The sequence below is a fragment of the Oppia nitens genome, unplaced genomic scaffold (genome assembly GCF_028296485.1).
Source record: "Oppia nitens isolate AA-2021 unplaced genomic scaffold, nextdenovo-longstitch-racon4-pilon3 scaffold23_pilon_pilon_pilon, whole genome shotgun sequence".
Taxonomy (NCBI): domain Eukaryota; kingdom Metazoa; phylum Arthropoda; class Arachnida; order Sarcoptiformes; family Oppiidae; genus Oppia; species Oppia nitens.
In genome coordinates this window covers 835,028-858,815 of record NW_026533203.1, presented here as the reverse complement: position 1 = coordinate 858,815, position 23,788 = coordinate 835,028, and the positions used below count along the sequence as shown (strand labels likewise).

The 23,788-nt window shown below is 24.9% G+C and overlaps 4 protein-coding genes across 4 annotated transcripts; 2 read left to right on the top strand and 2 right to left on the bottom strand.

The window, feature by feature from the left end:
- The first annotated feature begins 1,312 nt into the window (after positions 1-1,312).
- On the top strand, positions 1,313-8,995 carry LOC128953758 (cytochrome P450 315a1, mitochondrial-like). Its single transcript, XM_054299278.1, has 9 exons — positions 1,313-1,768; positions 1,960-2,057; positions 3,163-3,374; positions 5,922-6,155; positions 6,346-6,521; positions 6,600-6,763; positions 7,099-7,177; positions 7,965-8,177; positions 8,876-8,995. The coding sequence occupies exons 1-9, from the start codon at positions 1,313-1,315 to the stop codon at positions 8,993-8,995; spliced, it is 1,752 nt and encodes a 583-aa protein (XP_054155253.1).
- Positions 8,996-13,512: 4,517 nt separating this feature from the next.
- On the bottom strand, positions 13,513-16,442 carry LOC128953666 (thioredoxin reductase 1, cytoplasmic-like). The gene is made up of 8 exons (XM_054299180.1): positions 16,110-16,442; positions 15,685-16,030; positions 15,354-15,470; positions 15,105-15,250; positions 14,806-15,042; positions 14,484-14,742; positions 14,045-14,418; positions 13,513-13,982 (listed from the first exon to the last, which is right to left on the bottom strand). Exons 1-8 carry the CDS (start codon positions 16,215-16,217, stop codon positions 13,785-13,787), a joined length of 1,785 nt encoding a protein of 594 aa, XP_054155155.1. The 5' UTR covers positions 16,218-16,442; the 3' UTR covers positions 13,513-13,784.
- Positions 16,443-19,069: 2,627 nt separating this feature from the next.
- On the bottom strand, positions 19,070-20,892 carry LOC128953668 (flotillin-2-like). Its single transcript, XM_054299182.1, has 5 exons — positions 20,399-20,892; positions 19,852-20,327; positions 19,480-19,786; positions 19,266-19,415; positions 19,070-19,152 (listed from the first exon to the last, which is right to left on the bottom strand). The coding sequence occupies exons 1-5, from the start codon at positions 20,711-20,713 to the stop codon at positions 19,123-19,125; spliced, it is 1,278 nt and encodes a 425-aa protein (XP_054155157.1). The 5' UTR covers positions 20,714-20,892; the 3' UTR covers positions 19,070-19,122.
- A 244-nt stretch (positions 20,893-21,136) lies between these two features.
- Positions 21,137-23,123, top strand: LOC128953669 (serine/threonine-protein phosphatase 4 catalytic subunit). The gene is made up of 5 exons (XM_054299183.1): positions 21,137-21,746; positions 22,127-22,279; positions 22,357-22,530; positions 22,588-22,983; positions 23,060-23,123. Exons 1-5 carry the CDS (start codon positions 21,321-21,323, stop codon positions 23,108-23,110), a joined length of 1,200 nt encoding a protein of 399 aa, XP_054155158.1. The 5' UTR covers positions 21,137-21,320; the 3' UTR covers positions 23,111-23,123.
- The last annotated feature ends 665 nt before the right edge of the window (positions 23,124-23,788 follow it).

Genomic DNA, 23,788 nt, shown 5'->3' with positions numbered 1-23,788 from the left:
ATTTTTAGAAAATTACATCCAATTGTAAAAATTAAATTGAATTTTAATGACAAATTAAAAATAAGTTGACATTGCTTTTTATAAAAAGGAAATTCATTTAAAAATATTTCTCACAATTAAATTTTTATACATTTATATAATTTGTATATAAATATATATATATATTATTTGTATACATACATACATTTATTGTATACATCTGTATTTTATATGATAATATAGATTTATTACTAATTTTCTAATAAAGCCAATGATTTATATGAAATGAATGAAAGTGTTCCCCAAATGAATTGATAACATTAGAAAAAAGGTTTTAATTGTTGAAACTATATATAAAAACTTATAATTTATGATATAATTCTTGGCCCTCAAGAATATATGTCCGTAAATATTAGTGTCCAACAAGTCTTCAATCTATTCTTCAATATCTTAAATTATCAAAAAATTACGCCTTAAAGCCATTATATATATACTGTATATATATCTACCATATATATACTGCATAATATACATATCTATGATACATACATGAAAAGCATAACAAGTTTAGGACCGCCTAATCTCCAATCACTTTTGACGCCCCAGGGATTCACTCGCGTATTGCTTGAGTTAACAGATCAGCAGAAAATGCCTGTATTTATAGCTTTATGTGAGTAAGTGAGTGAATAAGTGGTGTGTGTGTATATATATATATGCATGTGTGTGTGTGTGTGTGTGTGTGTGTGTGTGTGTGTGTGTGTGTGTGTGTGTGTGTGTGTGTGAGTGTGTGTGCACTTTATATCTCGAACAGCACCAGAATATAACACTCCAAACACACACACGGAGAGAGAAACAGTATATAAATATATAGTACTTTAGCTGAGCTTATGTTTGAAAATTACAACCAAAAAAACTTTTCTCACTTTTCTTCTTTATATTTGATTTACTAGTTTTTGTCAACTTTTTTCACTTTTTTCTCACAGAGAGGTATATCCACTATAAATAAGCTGGTATTGCATATAACTAGATCAGTGATCAGTTTGATTATATACTCAACTCTCTCTCCTATTATCTATTTTCATATATTTATCTTTTTTATTTAGTAAAATTCTAGCAAACATTATATAAATTTATAAATTAAAATTAAAATTGTTAATAGATAACTTTTTGTTGAAATTTTAAAATATATTTATATCTATATATATTATATTTGTGCGAAGTTTTAATGTTATATTTTTAAACTTAAAATAGTTTATATTTATTGTTAAGAATAAATATTATAAATCTATTTCAAAGTATAATTGTTAAATAAATTGATGCATCAATTGCTTCAATGGCTAAACATTTGTCAAGAAATATATTGAAACAAATGTCATCATTGATGATATCAAATGTCAAAGTTAACTGTCCGTCCGCATCGACCACAGCATCCGATTCCACGAGTGTTATGTTGAAGACGAACATCAGTTGTCCAGTGGTTCACAAGACATGCACTCAATCTGCCCGTCATATAAACTATGCAATTACGGGATGTCCTGTTACGGGCGCCAAATCTTTAAGTCCAGAGATACCGACCACTAAAACAAATCAAGTTCTTCCATACGAATCCCTACCGACGCCCAAAGGTTTACCATTAATAGGAACATTGTTTGATTTGATCCGATCGGGTGGTGCTCAGTATACACACTTGTATTGTGATCGAAGACATCATGAATTGGGTCCCATTTATAAGGAAACTTTGGGTAATGTTGAGGCTGTCTTCATAGCCGACGCCGCACTTATGCAAAAGGTATGAGTTGTCAGTCTATAATCAATTGCAATATTTGTTAGCAATCGTTGGTTGCTTTCAATGAAATTCCTTTAAAGATATCCCAGTTTAACCCAATTTTGTTAATTAACGCAAAAATTTATTTGAATGCTTCAAGAATTTATTTCCAAGAAATTTACTGAAAATATTTTTATTGAACTATTATTTAAAAGGTTTATCAGTTTGAGGGCAAATATCCACAACATATGGTACCGGAGCCATGGATTATCTACAATGAAATCAATGGTATTAAGCGTGGATTGTTTTTTATGTAAGTAATTTTTTATTTATTTTAATTTTTGAAATTAAAAATGTTTCTTTTATGCTTTTTTATATTATTTTCAAACAAAATATGTTAATTACAAACAAATTGTTTTGAAGCCATTATACTGTATATTAAAATCATTTGTTGTTAATATTGTAAGTCTCTTGAGATATAAAGGATATTATTGTCATATAATCTGATGAGTATTTCAAACTGTGATTTTTCTTTTAAGCCCCAAAACAAATGTATATAACTTTAGTGAATACCTGTGAATATACTGTACTGTACTTAAGTACATACACTGCTAACTAATAATGCATTACTTTATTTAAACAATTGGCTTTACTATTGATGCATATAAATACATATCTAGATTAGTGAATATTTATAACTTTAAATGTATAGTTATATGTAAATTTTATATTTTTAAATATAATGATTGTTTTGGCAATACAATAATTATTATTTTAAAACAATATTGCAAGTGTTATAATGCTTAAATTACTGCACAAAAAAAACAATTTGTTTAATGATTAAAATAGTAAATAAGTGCTTTTACAATTAAGTATAGAAAATATTATTATTGACTTTTTTGTAGTTTTTATAGTAACTTTAGTGTTGAAAAAGTGAGTGAGAGAGAGATTGTGTGAGACTTAGGGCACAATTATTGGTTATATATGTAAAGCCATTATTTGGTGGGCTCTCAGAGATAAGTGAAGTGAAAGTAAAAGCAATTGAAAAGGAGAGTGAAGTGAGTTTTTGAATAAAATATATACCTAAAAAATGTCAAATTACATTCAAGGTCAGTCTACCTGGCCAGGTATATACCTATATATATATATATGTTATATATCTATATATGTTAAATATATAACACAAATAAAGCTACCGATACTTAAATGAAAAACCTTTGCAAATGTCAAGCACTGCATAAACTAGAGGTTTGTATATAGTTTAATGTTTGACTGAATTATTTGACGATAAGAAATACAAACCTAAATATATGTCCATTTATTCAGAGGAAGGTCTCTTAGATATATATATATAACTGATTTTATCAAATGCCATAAATTATCCAATTTTTAATTTTTATGATTTTGTTTTACATAAGGGATGGCCCGGAATGGAGTGAACGCCGCAAAAGTTTAAACAAAGTTTTCCTAAAGTCTCCGACAATTAGCGAATATTCAGATATTTTCAATTCAGTCGCCACCGACTTTGTTCACAATTGGGACCAACTTTTTACCGGTAATAATGGCCAGTCATCGGACAATGCTTTGGTCACTAAACTCGAGAAAGAACTATACAACTGGTCCATTGAATGTATGTATTGTTTGTTTTAAGTATTTTTATATTATATCACTTTATAAGTAAAATTTGAAAATAATAATAATATATTTTGTGTAATTTATGACTATTTTCAAATAGACTTATAAATTAAAATAAAATAAAATCCAACATAATTTTTTTCAGTTATGCTAAAATTTTAAAGTGTGTTTTGTTTATGTAAAAAGTGTTGAATTATCAACTAAGCGTCACATTGACAGTGAATTTATTGACATTTCATACAAATTAGAGGATAATAATTAATTAATACACAATATATTATCTAATATATATGTTATGCCCTAATGTATTAAAATCCGATTAGATTTTGGGTATTTTCTCATAAAACACATTTTATCTTTTTAATTACTAGTATTTATCATTTATTATAATTATTAGTAAATATTTATAAATAAATATATAGAAGAGTTCATTGATTTTTTCTGAAATTATCTGATATCTAAAAAATTTAATAATATTGTTATTGTTATGCTATTTCAGTTAATTAGACACATAATGTATTTTATTTACAAAAATATATCATATAAATTGAATGCATTAAAACAAATAAGTAGAATATTTGCAACTTTCTAAAAAAATTTAAAATCTAAATAAATGTGATAATAAATAAATAAATTTTTGTGATATAACCCAATAAGCAGTACATTATTGCAATGACTCGTTCACGTTACTACAGATCTTACAATGATATTATATATATTAATATTAATATATATATATATATATATATATATATATACAGTATATTTATTGTTACAATTATATCATAAAATGTAAATATTTACTTAATAAGGACTGAGTGCATAAATGGTGTGATCTATAATATCATGTTTTATATTATCAATTGGCAAAAAACTATAATAAGTGATATTATTTCGAACTTTTTAAAACAATATGATATAATATATATATTAAACATTATTTCTATTACACACATAATTTTACAATATTTTAAAGTTATTTTTTCAAACTTTATTTTTCAAAAATATTTTCAAAATTATTTTGAGTGAAGTTCTTTGATCTCTAAAAAACAAATTTTATTCAAACATTTTAATGAATTAAAATTATTGAAAACGAAGTCTTAGTTAATGAATACGGAAAACGAGAGTTGTTTTTAATGAGAGATTTTTTTAATTGAATTTTAATTAAAAAACGCTTTTAAAAATTATTGCAAAATAACATCAAAATAAAGCAATACCTGAAAAGCCAGTTTATATAGTCATTAATGTTATGCTATGTTATACTATATTATGCTATAATAAGTTAAGTTATGTTATGTTACGTTATGTTTGTTTTCCTATTTAATTTCACATTAACTGTATTTTTTGTTGACAGTAAAGTTTGTTTATTTGCATAGCAGTTAAGCAAATCGTGTGAATACTTTTACAGGCGTTTTTGATTTTATTAAATATCAATATTATCTATTTTCTAATGAATATAAAATTTTTGTTTTAAATTAACATTTGTTTTAATAATTATAAATATCTTCAAAAAATAATTACTCAATTAATTCATATTTGATATAATATATAGTTTTCTATTGTCACTCATATATACAATGAAATAATTTAGCTTTAGGTCATTGTCTTTATATGGCACTTGACTTTTATTAGCCGCTCAAACCATATGCCACCACATGCGGCGGTTTTCTGTGTTATATTATCACTAAAAATTATTTTATAAAAATTTTTATACAAAATATTTTATTTATATAAATAACGATCACATAATTTTCAATATCTTAATTTGTCTTATGATTTCTAAAACAAATAAATGATAAAATATATATCAAGAATACAAAGCTCATCTTAATAGCATATATTGGTTTTATATGGATTTTTTGCTGATATTATAACCTTGATGATAGCAGTAATGTCAACTTTTAGCAACTTTTTCAGATATATATTTAAATAATATAGAAATACACAGTAAAACATAGATAAATAAATAATTTTCGTTTTGTAAAAAATGTTTCACAGGTTTGTTGTTATTTATTATGAGGTTAGCCTTGAAATTCATGTCCAAAATTTTGGTTTCATATACACAATATATAGAAAAATATTTTCTTTTATTGGTTTTATAATAAAATAAAATTTATTTTATAATTATATAAATCTTTTCTTCACTTTTAAATTTTCAAGGTTGAGGTTAACCTTTAACTTATAAAATATTTTTTAAAATTTTAACTAAAATTAATGTTGGATTTTATGGAAAAATGTTTAATGTTATATAAAGTAAAAGTTTTTTTCTAATTAATTTTTGACAGTTTTACTTAATTATGTATTTAATAAATAAGCTGAGAAAATTACTTTAATCACAAAAATGTTAGTTGATTTTTTATATTTGTTTTTTTTAAATAAAAAATTAACACAAAACTTTTTTTTAAACTTCTATAATAGTTTATATTAGTTATATTTAATGATTATAAAATAATATTTGTTGGATACATTAAATTAATAAATTATTATAAATGTCAAAACTTAGAAGTTATTTATTATTTATTAATTTTTAACTATTATATAGCATTAGGAACAATGATATTTGGTAGACGTCTCGGTTGTATTCCAATGCCTAATACTGGTGCCAGTGATGACACACAGAAGCCAATGACAAACATACATGAGTTTGTTCATTGTGTTCAACAAATATTTGTTGAATCGGCAAACATGCAGTTAATACCACCCAAACTGGCTTTTAAACTCAATTTACCCGTTTGGAGACGTTTTGTGGACGCGGCCGGAAAAGCACTTAATTTAGGTAATAATCTTATAGCACACATATTATATGTGACATATGTTTATTATATCAATATTATATATTGAATATTATATAAATAAATCATTTTTATAATATTTAATATTAAATATCAGAACGTTTACAATTAATAATAATTTAGTTGCAGTAATGCATAACAATGTAATTAATTTGATTTTTGTTTGAAAAAAAGCTCGAAGTTATGTGAATGAAAATGTTGAACAAATAAAAAAAGAGCAAACAATGAACAAACAGTGCGATCGGATGACAGGACAGGGAATTATTAGAGAACTTCTTGAAGAGGGAACCATTGATCACGAAGAGATTGTCCGTATTATTGTCGATCTGTTTATTGCTGCCGCGGATACGGTAACTAAAACTTCTTAATAATTAAATAGATTTTTAAAATTAAATATTTAATTAAAAAATTATGATTATTTTGAATAGACATCACATGCAACTCAATGGGCTCTGTATTTGTTGGCCCGCAATCCCGAGTGTCAGCAAAAAATGTTGGATGAGATAAATAGTGTAACCGGTGGACAAATTGTTGAAGAAAGTCATTTACCGCAACTTTCGTATATTAAGGGAGTCATCAAAGAGTCACTCAGGTATTTCAACAACAAAAATATAATTATATATTTAATCAATTTTAAAAAAAGAAATAAATTTATATAAAGTTAAACTATAAAATCGATTGGCAGACTATTTAATGATTTCTTATTTTTAAAATTCTCAAAATATTTGTCTACAAAAGTATAAACAACAAAATATGCATTAAAATTGTTTGAAAGATTTTATTAGTGATTCACTTAGAAATGTGTTTAGTTTTAGAGCAAAAAAATTGGTGTCATAATTGTAGGCCAAAAATAGTCATTATATAATAAATACATAACTAATGTGTTAAACAAATGTTATATATTAATATTTTTATATATTTTTGAAGGCTATATCCGGTCGCACCATTCCTGTCAAGATATATGTCTCAGGACTTAGAGCTCTCAGGATATGACATTCCTTCAGGAGTAAGTATACTATATATATATATAATACATTATATTATGATTGATCCAAAAATTATTTCAAAACAAAACAAAAAAACTGCTAAACAAAACAACAAAAATGTAATCTAAATAAACAAAAAATATTTGTTACTAAAAATAAAGAGACTTTTGATTATATACTCAATATTTAAGTTTAAGTAAGTCATTAGGAGTGTGTCTTTAAAGAGCATAAAACAGTGAACTCGTATTTAAAATTTCAAAGTCAAGGCTCTCTGTTTTAGGGTCTCTCTCTCTCTCTCTCTCTCTCTCTCTCTCTCTCTCTCTCTCTCTCTCTCTATTTATTTATTTATTTCTTTTGTGATTATTACAGATATAAATGATTTAGATATATATATATATATATATATATATATATTTCTCTTTCAATTAATACACACCTCAAATGTCTACTAAATTTTTAGCCCTCAAAAGGTATACAAAAAAAGTTTTTTTTTCCAAAAAAAAGGTCAATAATATAAATCATGTGAAAACTAGTTCACCTAAACATAACCTTGACTTGAGATTGATTTCAAATGTTAAACCTATTTGCCCTTTGCTGTCATTTTTGTTTCATTTTGTTAAACCATTTGAAATAATATTTAAATGAGGAATACCTTCTCTTTCCATATAAGTTTATATCCTTTAGTCAAAAGTGACTCAAAACCCATCAAATCCTCAAAACTTTAATCAACTAATCAATAAAACAAAATAATTATTGTTATATAAATAGTAATCATATTAATGAATATTTGTATAATTATTGTTACAGAAACTGGTAATAATGTCTCTCTACACGACTGGCCGAAAGTCTGAATACTTTACAAATCCCAATAAGTTTTTACCGGAGCGATGGCTCAGAGATAAGCAGTCATCCAACTATCAGGCCATCAATACTCACGCCTGTTTGCCCTTTGGTCTGGGCGTCAGGTCTTGTATTGGACGCCGAGTCGCAGAAATTCAGATGCAGTTTCTCTTATCCCGAGTAAGTCATCAATCAATCATTTAATTCATTTTTCAATTCATTAATTTTTATGCATTCACCAAATATATTGATTTAATTTTACCCATTAATTACTGTTATATTAAAATTATCTTTTTTTGGGCATAAAAATCAATTGATTTATAGTTTATACAATACTTAAAATAAATTTTATGAATCCCAAAAAATATTGTTAAAATAGATCGAATCTTAAATTTACATTTTTATTATTAAATTGACAGATGATTTATATTTTTAAATAACATATTTGATAGGTTTTGCTTTCAAAATTTAATAAAATATTTAATAACTTTTCAAATACAATAAAAAAATTTAATATTATTATTTTAGTTATATATTTTATGAAAACTTGAAGAACTTGTTTAAGGAATTACTATAATATTTATGAATTATTACTTGCATTAAAAAAGAAGTTAATTATTTAAATATCATTTACAAAATAATTATAAATTGCTTTTTAATTATATTTGTAAAGCAAATTGAGAAAAAATGCTAAATTCATATTGAAATACTCATTTAACTCCATTGCCCCGAGTTTTTTTTGCTCAAAAAATTAATTTATAAATAACAACATTCAGTATATAATATATACTATAAATATATGCGAAACAACTTTATACTTAAAGATTATTTTACTGACACTTTTACTGAATTTATAATCAATTTATTTTAATGTACAGATTATACAAAAATTTCATTTATCTTCGACCGCTGACAAAGAGATCGGTATTAAGTTACGGATGATTACAACACCTGAACAACCCATCCATTTATCTATTAAGAAGAGGAACAGTATTTAAAAAAAACAAACAATTTTTACTATTTCTTTCAATAGTATTATATTTCAATTATTTTATTTAATATATTAAAAAAAATACGAATATACACATAAAAATAATAATATTAGCAAAATTAGAGAAAATAATAAATTTAAAAAAAAACAAATTTAATTATTTAGTAATAATTAGTAGTTTAGTAGTTTTTTGTAATTTAAATATTATTTTTATTTATTTATTTTATCACTTAATATTTTAGATATATATAAACATATTTTAATTTTTAATTTCATATCAATCCCACCTATAACTACATTGTGATCGTAATGAGGATATATTTAACAAATATTTTATATAATTAATTGGTTACTCTTAAGTACTAACCATTGCCTGACTCATGCAAACGCTTAATAATAAGTCATTATATATTAATAGCTTATATTTAAATACAATTGAAATAAATACGAATCTCATTATTTTTATATATTGATTTATATATAGGAAAATAATTAATATAGTAGTAGTTTTATACAATTTTTAAAATAAATATTTTAATTATTGTTTTTAATTAAAAAAATACACTTGGTTATATAAATTAAAATTTCTGTACAAATTATTTTATTAATCATATAATCATTTAGTTATTATTTAATATTATTTGCATTTATATATTATAAAATAATGATAATCTTGTAATTTATTATATTTATCAATAATGTTATACATTTTGCACATTAATTAATTTATTTATTATTGTTTGTCGCAAAATACAATACATTTAATTGATAGATGTTTTGTTTAAATTTAATTGAAAATCGTGTAAATAATAATTAATAAATTAATGTGTGATTTGATTTTCAATTTGTGATAAACAACTGTCAACAATTTAGATTTTATTAATTATAATTAATTTATATTATCTTATAATTTAAGCATTTTATATTATAATATTTTATAAATATTTCATTTTTTGTTAATTTAATTTTTGTAATTATAAATAAAAATAAAATATTATTATACTAAACTTATGTACTGAATTTTTATTATTTAAAAAATGATTTATATTAACAATTTTATATTTTTGTAAAATAAAAATATTGAAGCAAATTAAGTTTAATATATTTTTTATAAGCTATTATTATTTTAAATTATTAGACATTATAATTATAAGAAATCATAAAATAAATATTAACTAATATAAATTAAAAATATTATAGATATTTATAAAAATATATAAATACAGTAGATAAAAACGTAAAAATATACTAATATCAAAATTTAAAGTCAATTTTATATTAGTTTTAGTTTTATTGTAATCTGAATAACATTTAAAAACAAGTGTTATAAGTTATATATTTTTAAATGTTATATTTTGTAAAAATAACATTAAGATTCTTAATTTAAGAATATATGGGAATAAAATTTTAATAGAAAATCGTATAAATTTGGTTTATGTCTTAAAAAATAAGTGAAAATAAATGTGAGGATCACTTGGATAGCACTGGTATTCAACTTAATGGCCAGTTGTATGACCTTGAAATGAACGATAAGAGTCATCCTTTAAATAAATAATTGATTTAACTTTTACTTTAATTTTCTATAGCATTACTATTTTATTCATGAAAGTTATATAAATGACATAACAAACTAAATAATCTATTTATTTAATGATAATAATCATTGAATTAATTATGTATTTGACATAAAAGACAGATTATTAAATATACTATTTATATAATTTGTATATAAATTTCCTGTTTTTATAGCATCAGTACTTAACATAATTAATTAATCTATATATTTATATAATTGAATAAATAATAATCTAAAAACACTTGATTTTTAAAATAATTATTTAGTCGACAATAAAATAATTATTAATTTAACATCTACAAAATTATTTATAGAAATAAAATAAATAGAATATGGCATTGAATAAAATTCATATTTTATCAAAAATTAAATAAATATTTCTAGTATATTACTTTAAAAAGTTTTACTATAATAATAATAAATAATTATAGCCTATTTATAGTAATTTATATTACTGTATTTTATAAAACACATTATTATAAAATATATATATTTATAATTTATTTATAATTAATAATTTAGATTATTTTCAGTAAATTATATTATTATATGTATACATATTTAATATATATTTTGTATAGTTTTTATGTAATTAATGTAGTAAATACCAATTTAATGTAAGTGAGGATTCAATATAATATTTTAAAATTTTTGTATTAATAATTTAATAAATAAATATAAATACTTTTTATATTTAATAGAATGTATAAAATTAAAAAAAACTATTGAGTTTAAAATAGTAAAAACAAAAATTTAAATAACATCTGAATTAATATCTATATTTAGTTTGATCCATACATACATTTATAACCAGAAGACTAGTTTTAATTATAAAAGTAAATTTAAATATCAATTAAATATAATATGAATAATTTACCAATACTTGTAATAAAACAAATATTCCATTAATATATATATATACTATATTATATAAATAATTAATTTTCTTAATTATAAAATTTATTCATTACTTTATACAACTTGTTATAATTCATCGTAGACTTAATTTGAAATACATATACAGTTTTAGTTTATATTAATCCAATAATTTATAAAAATTTTAATAAATTAAAAAAATAACTTTTTAAAGTAAATATTACTATTATTTTATTTAATTAAAAAATAACATAACTTTCATTAATTATCATATTTTATTTTATTTTTTGCATTAAATGTAGACAACCATAAAATTTAAAGCAAATTTGTTTTATCTAACTATTCATTATTTTATAAAATTATTTTTATTTTTATATGAGACAAGTTTTCCGTTATTTTTTCGATGTCTGTAAATCTGAAGGTTTTAAACATAAAAAATATATATTTTTGTTTTATTTACAATATTATGTGATAAAATGTTTATAAAAAATATGCTACAAAAAAATAATGTTATGTAACATTGAATTCTTAAATGCATTTTAAAATAATATTTATTACAATAGACATGTGAGTTGTTTTTTGTTTTTAAAGTAATGTTATTCATGTGTTACTTTATATACAAATTTAAATTATATTTTAAATACATAAGAATTTATAATACAATTTATAAGTCGTTAATCTGAAAACTTTTGTGCATATATTTTATGCATAACTAATGTTTTGAAAAAAAACTTTAATTTATTTTCACAAAACTTAATGATGTGCTAAATAAATTCAATTTCATATTTTTCTCGCAAAACTTCAAAATTTTAGATTTAAAAACTTTTTTAAAAAGCTTACATTTTATGTCACACATAAGCTCTAGTTTAGTTTGCATATGTAAAATATTATACAGTACAGCCATATGTACAGTAAAATATTATATATGTTATTATATTATAACATGAGTACAGTACTATCAAATAGTAGTAATAATTATAATTTATAAGAATAACGATAAACCGATAACTGATAGAAAAAATATTTCATTTATGACTTTTATTATCCAAAAATGCTTTTGTAGAACAACTTTCTATTGAATTTGTTTAAAAATAACCCGTCCATTATAGAAAGCTACCTGAGCTTACTTTCACTATCAAACAAGTGAGTTAAACTAAAAAAGGGTTGTTTCATAATAAGATTCACTTCAAGATTTACTTTCATTGACTTTAAGTCAAATGTTTTTTAATATATTGTATCACAACATTCATTCATTCATCAGATAAGTTTGTTGTATATATTATAATATATACTGTATGGTATAAATAAATATATATTTATATAGTTAGTTATTATAAAAAAATGTAAACTTGTGCTGAAGGGACAGGCATTTAAAACCAGTGCTTAAAGCATACAATAAGAGGTCATATAAACCAAAATGGGAAACTGGTCCATACCAGCCTTAAAAACGCTTTATAAAATGATTGCCATTAAAACGTTAATTACATGTTTAATATATATCAAAATTTATATTACTTACGAGTTTTTTTATAAATATCATATAACATGTCTTTTAATAATTTTGAGAATTAAATGAGTAAAACATCTATAAAATAGTGTTCATAAAACATCTCTGATTTGTATTTGATATGTTGTGCTGAACCTTAAAATTAAAACTCATTAAATAGTGTCAGAAAAACAGTGGGAATGAACTTTATTTAAACTTTCATTAATTTATTCATTAAATCATTAAAAAAATACACTCTTTTGTACTAAAGATCAATCATAGAAATCATTCACTTTCACAAAACCATCATTTTTATGCTTTAATATTATTATTATTAATATGAATACTGTATAATGCTATTACTATTATTATAGATAAAAAGTTCATTTTGCATATATTTTTACTAATTAGTAATAGTATTCTAAAAATAACAAAACTTGTAATATTAGATTAAAAAATCGTATAAACTATTAATCAATTATTCATACAATGCATTAAAACTAATTACCGTAATATAAATTCAGTACTAAATATCACTGATACTAAATTAATATCATAATTATTTTGAAGTTAATATTAGACTAATTTATCAAATAATGGTTTTTAAATATCGAAACAATTACCGCTAATAATAATAATAATAATAACTAATTGAGTCAATAAATCAATTTTAGTCCTCAGATTTAGTTCAGCCTCTGTTTTGAGATTTATCAACCAAATCGTCATTTAATTAAATTGAAAAGACATCAATCATGTTATTATCAAATGACTGCTATACTGTATTGTAAAACTTTTAAACATTTTTTTTTGAAAATGCTATCAAGTTTTCAATACAAACATAACAGTCTTTCTTTAACCTCAGCAACCTTTGGTGTCAGCAGACAATCCACTTCTCTTTGTCACAACAAGAGTAGTAAATACTTCAGCACAAGTCGGATGTATACCAATAAGTGCATCCAAATCAGCTTTGGTAGCCTTCATCTTAAGCGGTAGTCCTACCAATTGAGTCACTTCACCGGCATTTGGTCCTAAATAATGAAATCCTAAAATACGCTCCTTTTTTTTAAAAATAAAAATTAAATTATTGTAATATTCTATTAAAAACTACTAAATCATACATTTTCTGATCTTAAAACAATAAGTTTAGCAAAACAGGAATTTTCTGGTCGGTGCGCGACTCGCCACTCAAGAGGCCAATGATTTTGAATGTAAACATCAATGTTGTCTTCACCAAACTCTTGAATTGCCAGTTCCTCTGAATAGCCACAACTTCCATATTCAAGTGGTGTGAATACAGTGGTCGGTACGTTCACATAATCGCATTCAACAGTACTGTTGCCAAACATACGACGAGCCAATAAAACGCCCGCTTCAATGGCCACTGGAGTTAACTCTAGTTTTCCATACAAAATATCTCCGACGGCATAAATGTGATCAATGTTTGTCTTTTCAGAAATTGTTTTAATTTTTCCATTTTTCTCTTTAACAACACCTTTATAGTAAATATATTAAAAATTCATTACTAAATATCTATAAAATTATAGTTCATATAAATACCAGTATTTTCGAGACCAATTTTGTCAGTACACGGGTCGCGACCGATTGCAAACAATACAGTATTGTATTCATCAACAATCTCTTCATTAGTGTCAGTCCTCTTGGCGGTCACCCGTAGTCTTCCTGGAGTTCCCGCTTCTATTTGTTCAATACTTGTTGGAATAAATGGGCGCAAAAATTTTATACCTTCTATACCCATATAATCACCGACTTTTTCGGCCATTTCTTGATCAAAACCTCTCAATAAAATTGACCGAACCTTTTAAATATAAATAACATTCATAAATAGCTGTTAAATATATACATAAATATTAAGACATACCATAACAGTGACATCCAAACCAATGCCACGCATAAAACCGGCGCATTCGAGGGCAACATAAGAGGCGCCAACAACTAAGGTCTTTCCCGGATTGTATGGCAATGAAAACAAATCATCAGAAGTGATGCTATACTTATTAGCGCCGACACAATCGGTTGGATATCGAGGTCGCTCTCCAGTGGCTATAATAAACTTATCGGCCGTCAGAAATGTTTCGTTCCCTTTCTTGTCAATACACTATTTAAATTAAAAAAAAATATTGAATTAAATATCTAAAACATAAAAAATTAAAAACTAACCTTAATTTTGTGCGGATCAACAAACGACGCGTAAGAATTGATATAATCGACTGATTTTTGTCTTAAATCGACTCTATTTTTGAAATTTGAAGAACGAATATAATTCTGAATCTCATCCTTCATTCGATCCCAATTGTGGTTCACATCTATTGTCGGTAATAACAAAACAAAAACTTTTTAATTAATATACAGTATATATATATATATATATATATATATATTTAAAAAAATGCAAAAATGAATCTATACTTTCTGGTATATCCCAACCAAAATTGATCCCATCCTTCAATGTTTGTCCAATAAGTGCCGCCGTATGCATCAATTTCTTAGGTATACATCCAACATTAAGACACGTTCCCCCCAAACCTATAATACAGTTTAGTTTTACCGATAATTAGTTATTAAAATTAAATTACGGTAACAAAAAAAACTATCAATATTTTGCAATTATTTAATTATAATATAATTATACTCTAATTAATGCCTTAATCGTTGTATAATAAGCACAATAATGTCAAATGTTATTCATTCAAATTATTTCATAAAATACAATACAATTTAAATGAAGTTAAAAACTAACCCCAAGTAGTGCCGAGAGGTGTGGGAACAATATAGTCCATAACCGCCACTTTCTTGCCGTACTTTATCGCCTCCTTAGAGGCCGCCAAACCACCCGAACCGCCGCCGATAACAATCAGATCGTAGTCATAGTTATGGTTTTTCAATAATTGAGATAAAACGCCGTCATCTCTGGCCTTATGTGTGTCATCACAGCCGCCAATATGCTGTCCATTGATGAACACCTGCGGTACTGAAGTGCGACCAACTTTGGCGCTCAACGCTTGTCTTAATTCAGTGCCGTTGTCCACGACATTCAACTCAATGACAAATGGCTTTATATTCAAAGACTCAAACAATGCCTTCACCTGATTATCACCAAAACAAACAATTAATTAGTTAAATGTTGGATCAACTCTAGTGACTAAACAATGTCATCAAACAAACCTTTGCACAGAAAGGACAAGTAGTGGTACTAAAGAGCAACACTTTATTACTTTGAATCAAATCTTCTAAATATTGTCTGATGTCTTGGGAACCACTAATCGGAGGCATCTTTTGTTTATCCTCTCGATTCAGACTACAAGTAGTGCTAAAACTTTGCGACCACTTGTAGTCAAACAACGATATCTTTGGCAATGATTTAATGAATCTCTTCGGCGGCGATGTCTTAACTAAACTAAAGATTTGAGTAGTTTTTAGTCTTAAAACAGACAACGAGTTAACAATTAGTCGATTATTGTTTGCAATTAAAAGTCTATTATTATTATACAAAACATTAAAAAGTTTAAGCATTTAATTAAATTAATATAATATAATGTTTTAACTAATAATATAAATGTAATGAATATAATAACTATAAATAATAAATAACTAAAGCATTAAAATAAGTACTTATTTTGTACTTAATTTCCTTAAGTAATAATAAAATTATTATTTATAAGTGTTTTGTTTTAAACATTGTATTCAAGGATTACAACATAACGTTTCCAATAGCATAGCATTGCATTGCATAAGGGATTCAAATATTGTTTTTTTTAAATACTTGAGTTTACAATAAATTATGTCAAAACAATACTCTTTATAAAATTAAATTAAATTAAAATCAATATTATATTAAAACTTCATTTAATTTTGTTTAACTATGTCTTAATAAAAAATATATAATAATTATAAAATTAAACTTAAAAAGTCAATTAATAATCTATTTTATTAAAACAATGATAAACTATTGTAATGTAAAAATATAAATTCAATTGTTGATAACATAGCATGTGATTTAATTGAGACTAATTAAAATGTTTATTTTGTATATTTCATAGATAATACAGAATAGATAAATTAAGTTTTAAAAAATATTAATCAATCTCCATGTGAACATTTTTATACACCCATTATATCATTAATGTATAAATAAAAAATCAATAAATATGAAAAATAATTTATAAACAACATTAACTAAGTTATCATCTATTTTAAGGGCTAATATAATAAGTTATAACTTTTACAAATTTGATTAAAATTACTTAATTTATTTATAATTTTACAAAAGTAAGTCCAAATAATTTTAAATTATTTTATAAATACAATCAACATTTTACGTGTCCACCAAATGCTTCAATCATATCGGAATTGATTCAATTTAATTAATTTAAAATTGTCAAAATTTAATTTTTATTTAATTTTATTTTATTTCAATATAATATTAAAATTATTAGTTTATTGAAATTTTTTTGAATAATTTTAGTGATTATTTAAATTTTAGATTATCTTTAAAACAATTTGATTATACAATAATTATATTAGGAATCAACAGACTTAAGGGCAATATACCGGTAAATACTGTATACGATATTATACTGTATATTAATTGTCGGTAACTTTGAACTATTTGTAAATAAAAATAATTTTTTTCATAACTATAGACTAATACTGTAGAATTGGGTAAATGTAAATAAATTAGTTTAAATGTGTTATTTAATTAAAATTAGTTAAGCATAAATTCATAAATGTAAAAATATTTTTAAAATAATATTTTTGGTAAAATACTGTATCTTATCTGTTATGGTTCAAGATTTATTATTTTAAATGTAATGTAGGTTTTAAAATACAGTAAAACAATAAATTTATATAATGTTATATTTTATGAGTTATTTGCTAATGTAATGTACAGTACAGCACATAATTTACAGTATATTACTTGTACAGTATTTGGCAGTTATCTTAGTATTCACATTACTTATATTGTTTGTAGATATTACCCAAAATGTAATTTAAAATTATTTATTAAAATAAATTGTCTGCTAAATTACATATATAATTTTGTAATTCAAAAAGTGTAACATTTTTGATGATTTATTATAAAATACTTATAATACAGTATTATTGATGTTTTGGTAAGGCATGTGTAGCTCGGATAGACTGAAAGACAAATTTGTATTCAATACATAAAATATAATCAACAAAAAAATATAACAAAATTTAATTTTAAACCATAATTTCAATAAATTATAATTCGTTAAATATTAAAATTGTCATAAAAAAACATTTAACTTATAAATAATATTACCGTAAATAAGAAATCTTTTTATTTGGCATTTATATCAATTAAAAATACAAAACAATCCAAAAAATAAATAATATAACATAAAAAACAAAATCGTCTACAACTTTAACAAAATATGTTTAATAAAAAACAAATGGAGAAATTTAATATAAATATTATTATTAGAAATTATTAAAAAAAATTACAAATATTTTATGTACTTTATTATTGTATAAAAGCGATATTTTGCATATCAATCATATATTGTATATAAAATAATTGTCTTAAATAAAATATGGAATTATTGGCTATAATAAAGATAACAATATTATTCATTGCAAATGTATTGAGTAAATTGACATCAAATGAAACAATACTTATTTTGTTCATTCATTACAGATATCAGATCATAATATTTATATTACAAGTACTTTAAACAATATGAGACATAATTACAATTTTTGTTGTTATTGATAATGACTTGTAGTTTTAAGCAAATAATATGGTATAAAAAATTATGAAATTCATTGTTTTTATATTTGTTTCAATACTTTAAGTCAAATACTCCATTTGTCAACCTTTTCTATAAAATTAGTGTTTTAACAAACTATAAATAAATCATATATTATGCTGGAATATATAACAAAATAAATACCAGTAATATTAAAAATACAAATAATAACATTTTATGTTATTATTTTTGTTTATAACTTAATAATAGTACAGGTAAATAATTTTTGAGACTCAAATAAAATTAACTAAAATATAAACCAAAAATTGATAGTATTGTTATAAAATATTAAATCTCAAATAAAAATATATATATATATATATAATTATATGTAAAATTATATTGACTAAATACTTGAGTATAAGTTAGTTTGTTTTATACAGTACTGTAGTAAACATTGATAATCATTTGGCGCCCGGAATTTTGGTTAAAACCTGAAAAACAATTTATAAATGTTATAAAAAATGATGTATTATAGCGGTTATACAAATAGTTTTAAACAAATTAAATATTACAAACAATATAAATATAGTACTGTATAACAAACCTTTGATAAGTCAATACCAGTTAGCGCGTGAACGGTAGGAGGTATTTGTGACACGAGTTGAGTGACACTACTAGTGATAGCACTTTCCGGTCCATTAATTAAAACAATTTCATCGGTTTTGGCTAAAGGCGCGGCCACTTCAGCGGCAATCTTAACACAACAACAAATTAATATAATTATAAAAAACTTAATGAAAGCTTAAAGTTTATCATACTTTTGGCAGTGCTTCGAGTGTAATGGACAGTATGGCAGCGTCTGAATATTGTTTATAAGCGGCTGCTTTCATACGCATCCGTTCGGCCTCTGCTTTACCAATGGCCTCAATGGCGTAGGCATCTGCGGCGCCAATCACTTTAGTTCTTTGAGAATCGGCACGACTGGCCTCAATAGTTTGGTATTTCTTGCCCTGAGCTATGAGCTCAAGTTTTGCGGCCTCGAAATCGGCCGGAAGTCTGACATCTGAAATCAATTCTTTTTCTTTTCTTAAAATCTCTTTTTCTTCGACTGCAATATCTTTTCGCCTAAAAGTATTTAAGTAAAACTCAAATGTAATTTAAAGTATAGAAAGTATATAAAATGTAAATACCTTTCCACGACTTCGATTTCCAATTCTTCGTTTCTAATTTTCTGTTGCATTTTAGCGGACTGTAACTCATAAGCCAACTGTGCCTCAGCTTTCTTGGAATTCACTTCTGAATCAAACTGTGCTTTTTGTAGTGAATACTGTCTGAGCGAGTCTTCAATTTTAGTGTTCGCCCCATATTTGACATCCATTGACGACTTTTCACATTCAGCCTCCCGTATGCCGGCGTCTCTCTCGGCCTGAGCCACACCAACGTTGGCGTCTCGTTTAACAGCCGCCGTGCGGGCCTTTCCCAATGAGGCCAAGTACTCGACGTTATCGTAAACATCTTTGATAGTAAATGACAAGATCTCAATACCCATTCGGCCGACATCAGGAGTGGCAACTTCTCTGACTAGAGATGCAAATTGGTCTCTATCTCTATAGACTTCTTCGACAGTTAGTGTTCCCAAAATAGCCCGCAAATGACCCTCAAGTGTCTGTCAATTAAAAAAAATATCAAATCATGAAACGTGTCGACCATTTGTTATGTAGAAAAGTGTGTCCAAACCTGAAGTATAACACATTTGATGTGATCAACACTTTTGCCGAGAAACTGTTCGGCGGCTATCGTGAGGAACTCCTTTTCGGTCATAACTTTACACTGGGCCACACCCGTCACCGTTAATGGTACGCCCTGTGAGGTCTCGACACTTTCGCATTTTGGTGATAGTGTCATAACTTCAAGTGATAATCGTTGTACATCAGTGACCATCCACCATGCCCACGCCCACCCGCCCACTACCAACTGTTTCTTTGTCGACCCGCAACATCCGCCCGACACCACCAGAGACTCGTTCGGTCCCACCGTATGTATGTTACCCATGACTGGTCTGTCAGGTCTGACCCGCGGCTATGGCTTGTGTTATGTTAGGAGTGTTTGTGTTATTGTTGTGACTGTCATTCAAACGAGTTGTGCGCTCACATCGGATACGATCTCACAATCAATCACTTCATATATAATACAAATACAATACAAACAATGCATTCAACAAACTTATACATTCATTAATAGTCACTGCAAACTACAAACTACTATTGATATTAATTTTTATAATTAATATATAAATTACATTTTATTAAAATTTTCTCATAACAAACATCTTATATTTTACTTATAAATTATATGTTTAGTTATATATTAAAACCATAAAACAATTTAAAATAATAATAATTATAAAATAAATAATTTAAATATTAAAATATATTATAGTGAGAGTCGACTGTATAAATGCAATGATTGACGTAATTGATGTCTATATGTAGTAATTGAAGCACTAATGAAATGAGCGATAATTCAATGGAAACGTTGTGTTGATTGCAGTGAACACTGAAATTGCATTGAATTTAGTGTTAATTTGTATATAAATATTGTGTTTGTTTTGTGACACCAATTGAGTGCTTCATATCATTACAACAATTGACTGCCAATTATGTCTTCAAACGGAGATTCAGTGGTCAGCAGTGGTAACGACACTACCAATGAAAGCAGTGGTGATAACAATAATAGTGAAACCATTTGTGACAATAATAACTCTGAATTGAGTGATAATAAATGCGAAGAGAGTTCAGCAGTGAAGAAGTCGAGGACCGATACGTCAAGTGGTAGTGACCGCAGCGGTAGTGATAATGAACTGATAAATACCAATAACAACAGCAACAGTAACGACAAGAATAATAATGACTCACTATTATCATCGGCAACACCTTTGGCCAGTTCTTCCGATTTGGACCGACAGATAGATCAACTCAGGAGGTGTGAGATAATCAAAGAGTCAGAAGTCAAGAGTCTCTGTGCCAAAGCCAGAGAGATACTCATCGAGGAGTCTAATGTCCAGAGAGTGGACGCACCCGTCACGGTATGTCATAATTATAACTATAATACCCATCCATTCATATAGATTATCATTAATTAATTAATCACTTATTAATTACTTGTCATTTAAATATTTAATAATAATATCTAATTATATTATAAATTAATTATTATTAATATATGAATATAATATATAAATTATTTTATATAATATTATATTATGTTTTAATAGTAATATCATATTTTTTATCTAATGATTATAATAATCAAACTTATGATTTATTATAAGTCATTGAAGTGATGATAACTGATTGATAACTATTGTATATATCATTGAATGGTTTAAATTTATTACACAATAGAAATAAATATTATTTTTGACATTTTATAAATAATAATTATTATTTTTAAATGACTGGACAGGTATGCGGTGACATTCACGGCCAGTTTTATGACCTGAAGGAGTTGTTCAAAGTTGGTGGTGATGTTCCCGACACTAACTATCTATTTATGGGAGACTTTGTCGACAGAGGTTTCTACTCAGTCGAGACTTTTCTTTTATTGTTAGCACTTAAGGTATGTTTAATGCATTTAATTTATAATTTAGTTTTTTGCTGATATATTAATGATTTATTGATACATTTGATAATTAGGTACGATATCCGGATCGCATTACTTTAATCCGTGGTAATCATGAGTCACGACAAATAACACAAGTCTACGGTTTTTATGATGAATGTCTCAGAAAGTATGGCTCAATCACCGTTTGGAGATATTGTACCGAAATATTTGATTATCTCTCCCTCTCAGCCATTATAGATGGAAAGGTATGATTTTTATATGTTTAATATCCAATAAATAGTTAATAATTTTTATTTATGCAGATATTTTGTGTTCACGGAGGTCTCAGTCCATCCATTCAAACATTAGATCAAATCAGAGTCATTGATCGCAAACAAGAAGTACCACACGATGGACCCATGTGTGACCTTTTATGGTCAGATCCTGAGGACACACAAGGATGGGGTGTATCTCCCAGAGGTGCTGGCTATCTGTTTGGATCAGATGTGGTCGCACAGTTCAATGCAACGAACCATTTAGATATGATTTGTAGAGCACATCAACTCGTAATGGAGGGCTTTAAGTGGCATTTTAACGAAACAGTTTTGACAGTATGGTCGGCACCTAACTATTGTTACCGTTGCGGTAATGTGGCCGCTATTTTAGAGTTGGATGAAAATTTGCACCGAGATTTTACTATTTTTGAAGCCGCGCCACAGGTATTGTTTACATTAATTTTATTTAAAATTATTGTTGAATACATTAATTTTAAATTTATTATATATTTATCTATAGGAGAGTCGAGGAGTACCGTCAAAGAAACCACAACCGGATTACTTCCTATGAGTTATACCATGAGTTGTATGGCTTCTTAAATAAAATTTACAATCTTTTTACTCAATTTTTTTGAATATTAATTTGATTACAAACAAATAATTAATAAATTATATACAATTAGTATCATATGAGTTAGGCTAAAAGATAAGTTTTCTATTACTTAGACAACTAATTTAAGTTTTTTTCAATTATTAATTCATAATTTGTTTTATTTTAGTTGAAAATATTTTTTTCAAATTTAGATAATTAGAAATAACATAAATTGTTTTTGTTTAATGTTATACACAATACATTATGTTCTCATTTTAAACTAGGAATTAATTTAAATCATTTAATCTAATTACATTTATAACTATTTAAATTTTTGTTGTTTATAATATAAACAATTTAACTTACATTAGTTGGTTGATAATACTGTATATTAGTATTAATTAGTATATTGTATTTCTTAATCATTATATTGTAAACAAACTCTATGTGTTGTCTGAACTTATTTTGAAACATTTACAAATTATTCATTTTTATATTTAAAAAATAATAATATTTATTATAAAGGATTTAGAATTTATTTTCTTCATTTTGTAAATTAATTCTTATTTATTAAAAATAAATAAATTTTTTATAATAAAAACATAATATTTCAAATTGTTTTATTAATAATTTAAAATTAGTAAAATTGTTAGAAAA

Coding starts and splice junctions, on each gene's coding strand:
- LOC128953758 (XM_054299278.1), top strand. CDS start 1,313: ATGGCTAAACATTTGTCAAGAAATATATTGAAACAAATGTCATCATTG. Junction 6,156..6,345: donor CGGAAAAGCACTTAATTTAG/GTAATAATCTTA, acceptor TTTGAAAAAAAG/CTCGAAGTTATGTGAATGAA. Junction 8,178..8,875: donor TGCAGTTTCTCTTATCCCGA/GTAAGTCATCAA, acceptor TTTAATGTACAG/ATTATACAAAAATTTCATTT.
- LOC128953666 (XM_054299180.1), bottom strand. CDS start 16,217: ATGCCTCCGATTAGTGGTTCCCAAGACATCAGACAATATTTAGAAGAT. Junction 15,471..15,684: donor ACCTCTCGGCACTACTTGGG/GTTAGTTTTTAA, acceptor ACTGTATTATAG/GTTTGGGGGGAACGTGTCTT. Junction 14,419..14,483: donor AATTGGTCTCGAAAATACTG/GTATTTATATGA, acceptor TTTACTATAAAG/GTGTTGTTAAAGAGAAAAAT.
- LOC128953668 (XM_054299182.1), bottom strand. CDS start 20,713: ATGGGTAACATACATACGGTGGGACCGAACGAGTCTCTGGTGGTGTCG. Junction 19,787..19,851: donor GAAATCGAAGTCGTGGAAAG/GTATTTACATTT, acceptor AAATACTTTTAG/GCGAAAAGATATTGCAGTCG. Junction 19,153..19,265: donor CTGGTATTGACTTATCAAAG/GTTTGTTATACA, acceptor ATTGTTTTTCAG/GTTTTAACCAAAATTCCGGG.
- LOC128953669 (XM_054299183.1), top strand. CDS start 21,321: ATGTCTTCAAACGGAGATTCAGTGGTCAGCAGTGGTAACGACACTACC. Junction 21,747..22,126: donor GAGTGGACGCACCCGTCACG/GTATGTCATAAT, acceptor ATGACTGGACAG/GTATGCGGTGACATTCACGG. Junction 22,531..22,587: donor CAGCCATTATAGATGGAAAG/GTATGATTTTTA, acceptor TTATTTATGCAG/ATATTTTGTGTTCACGGAGG.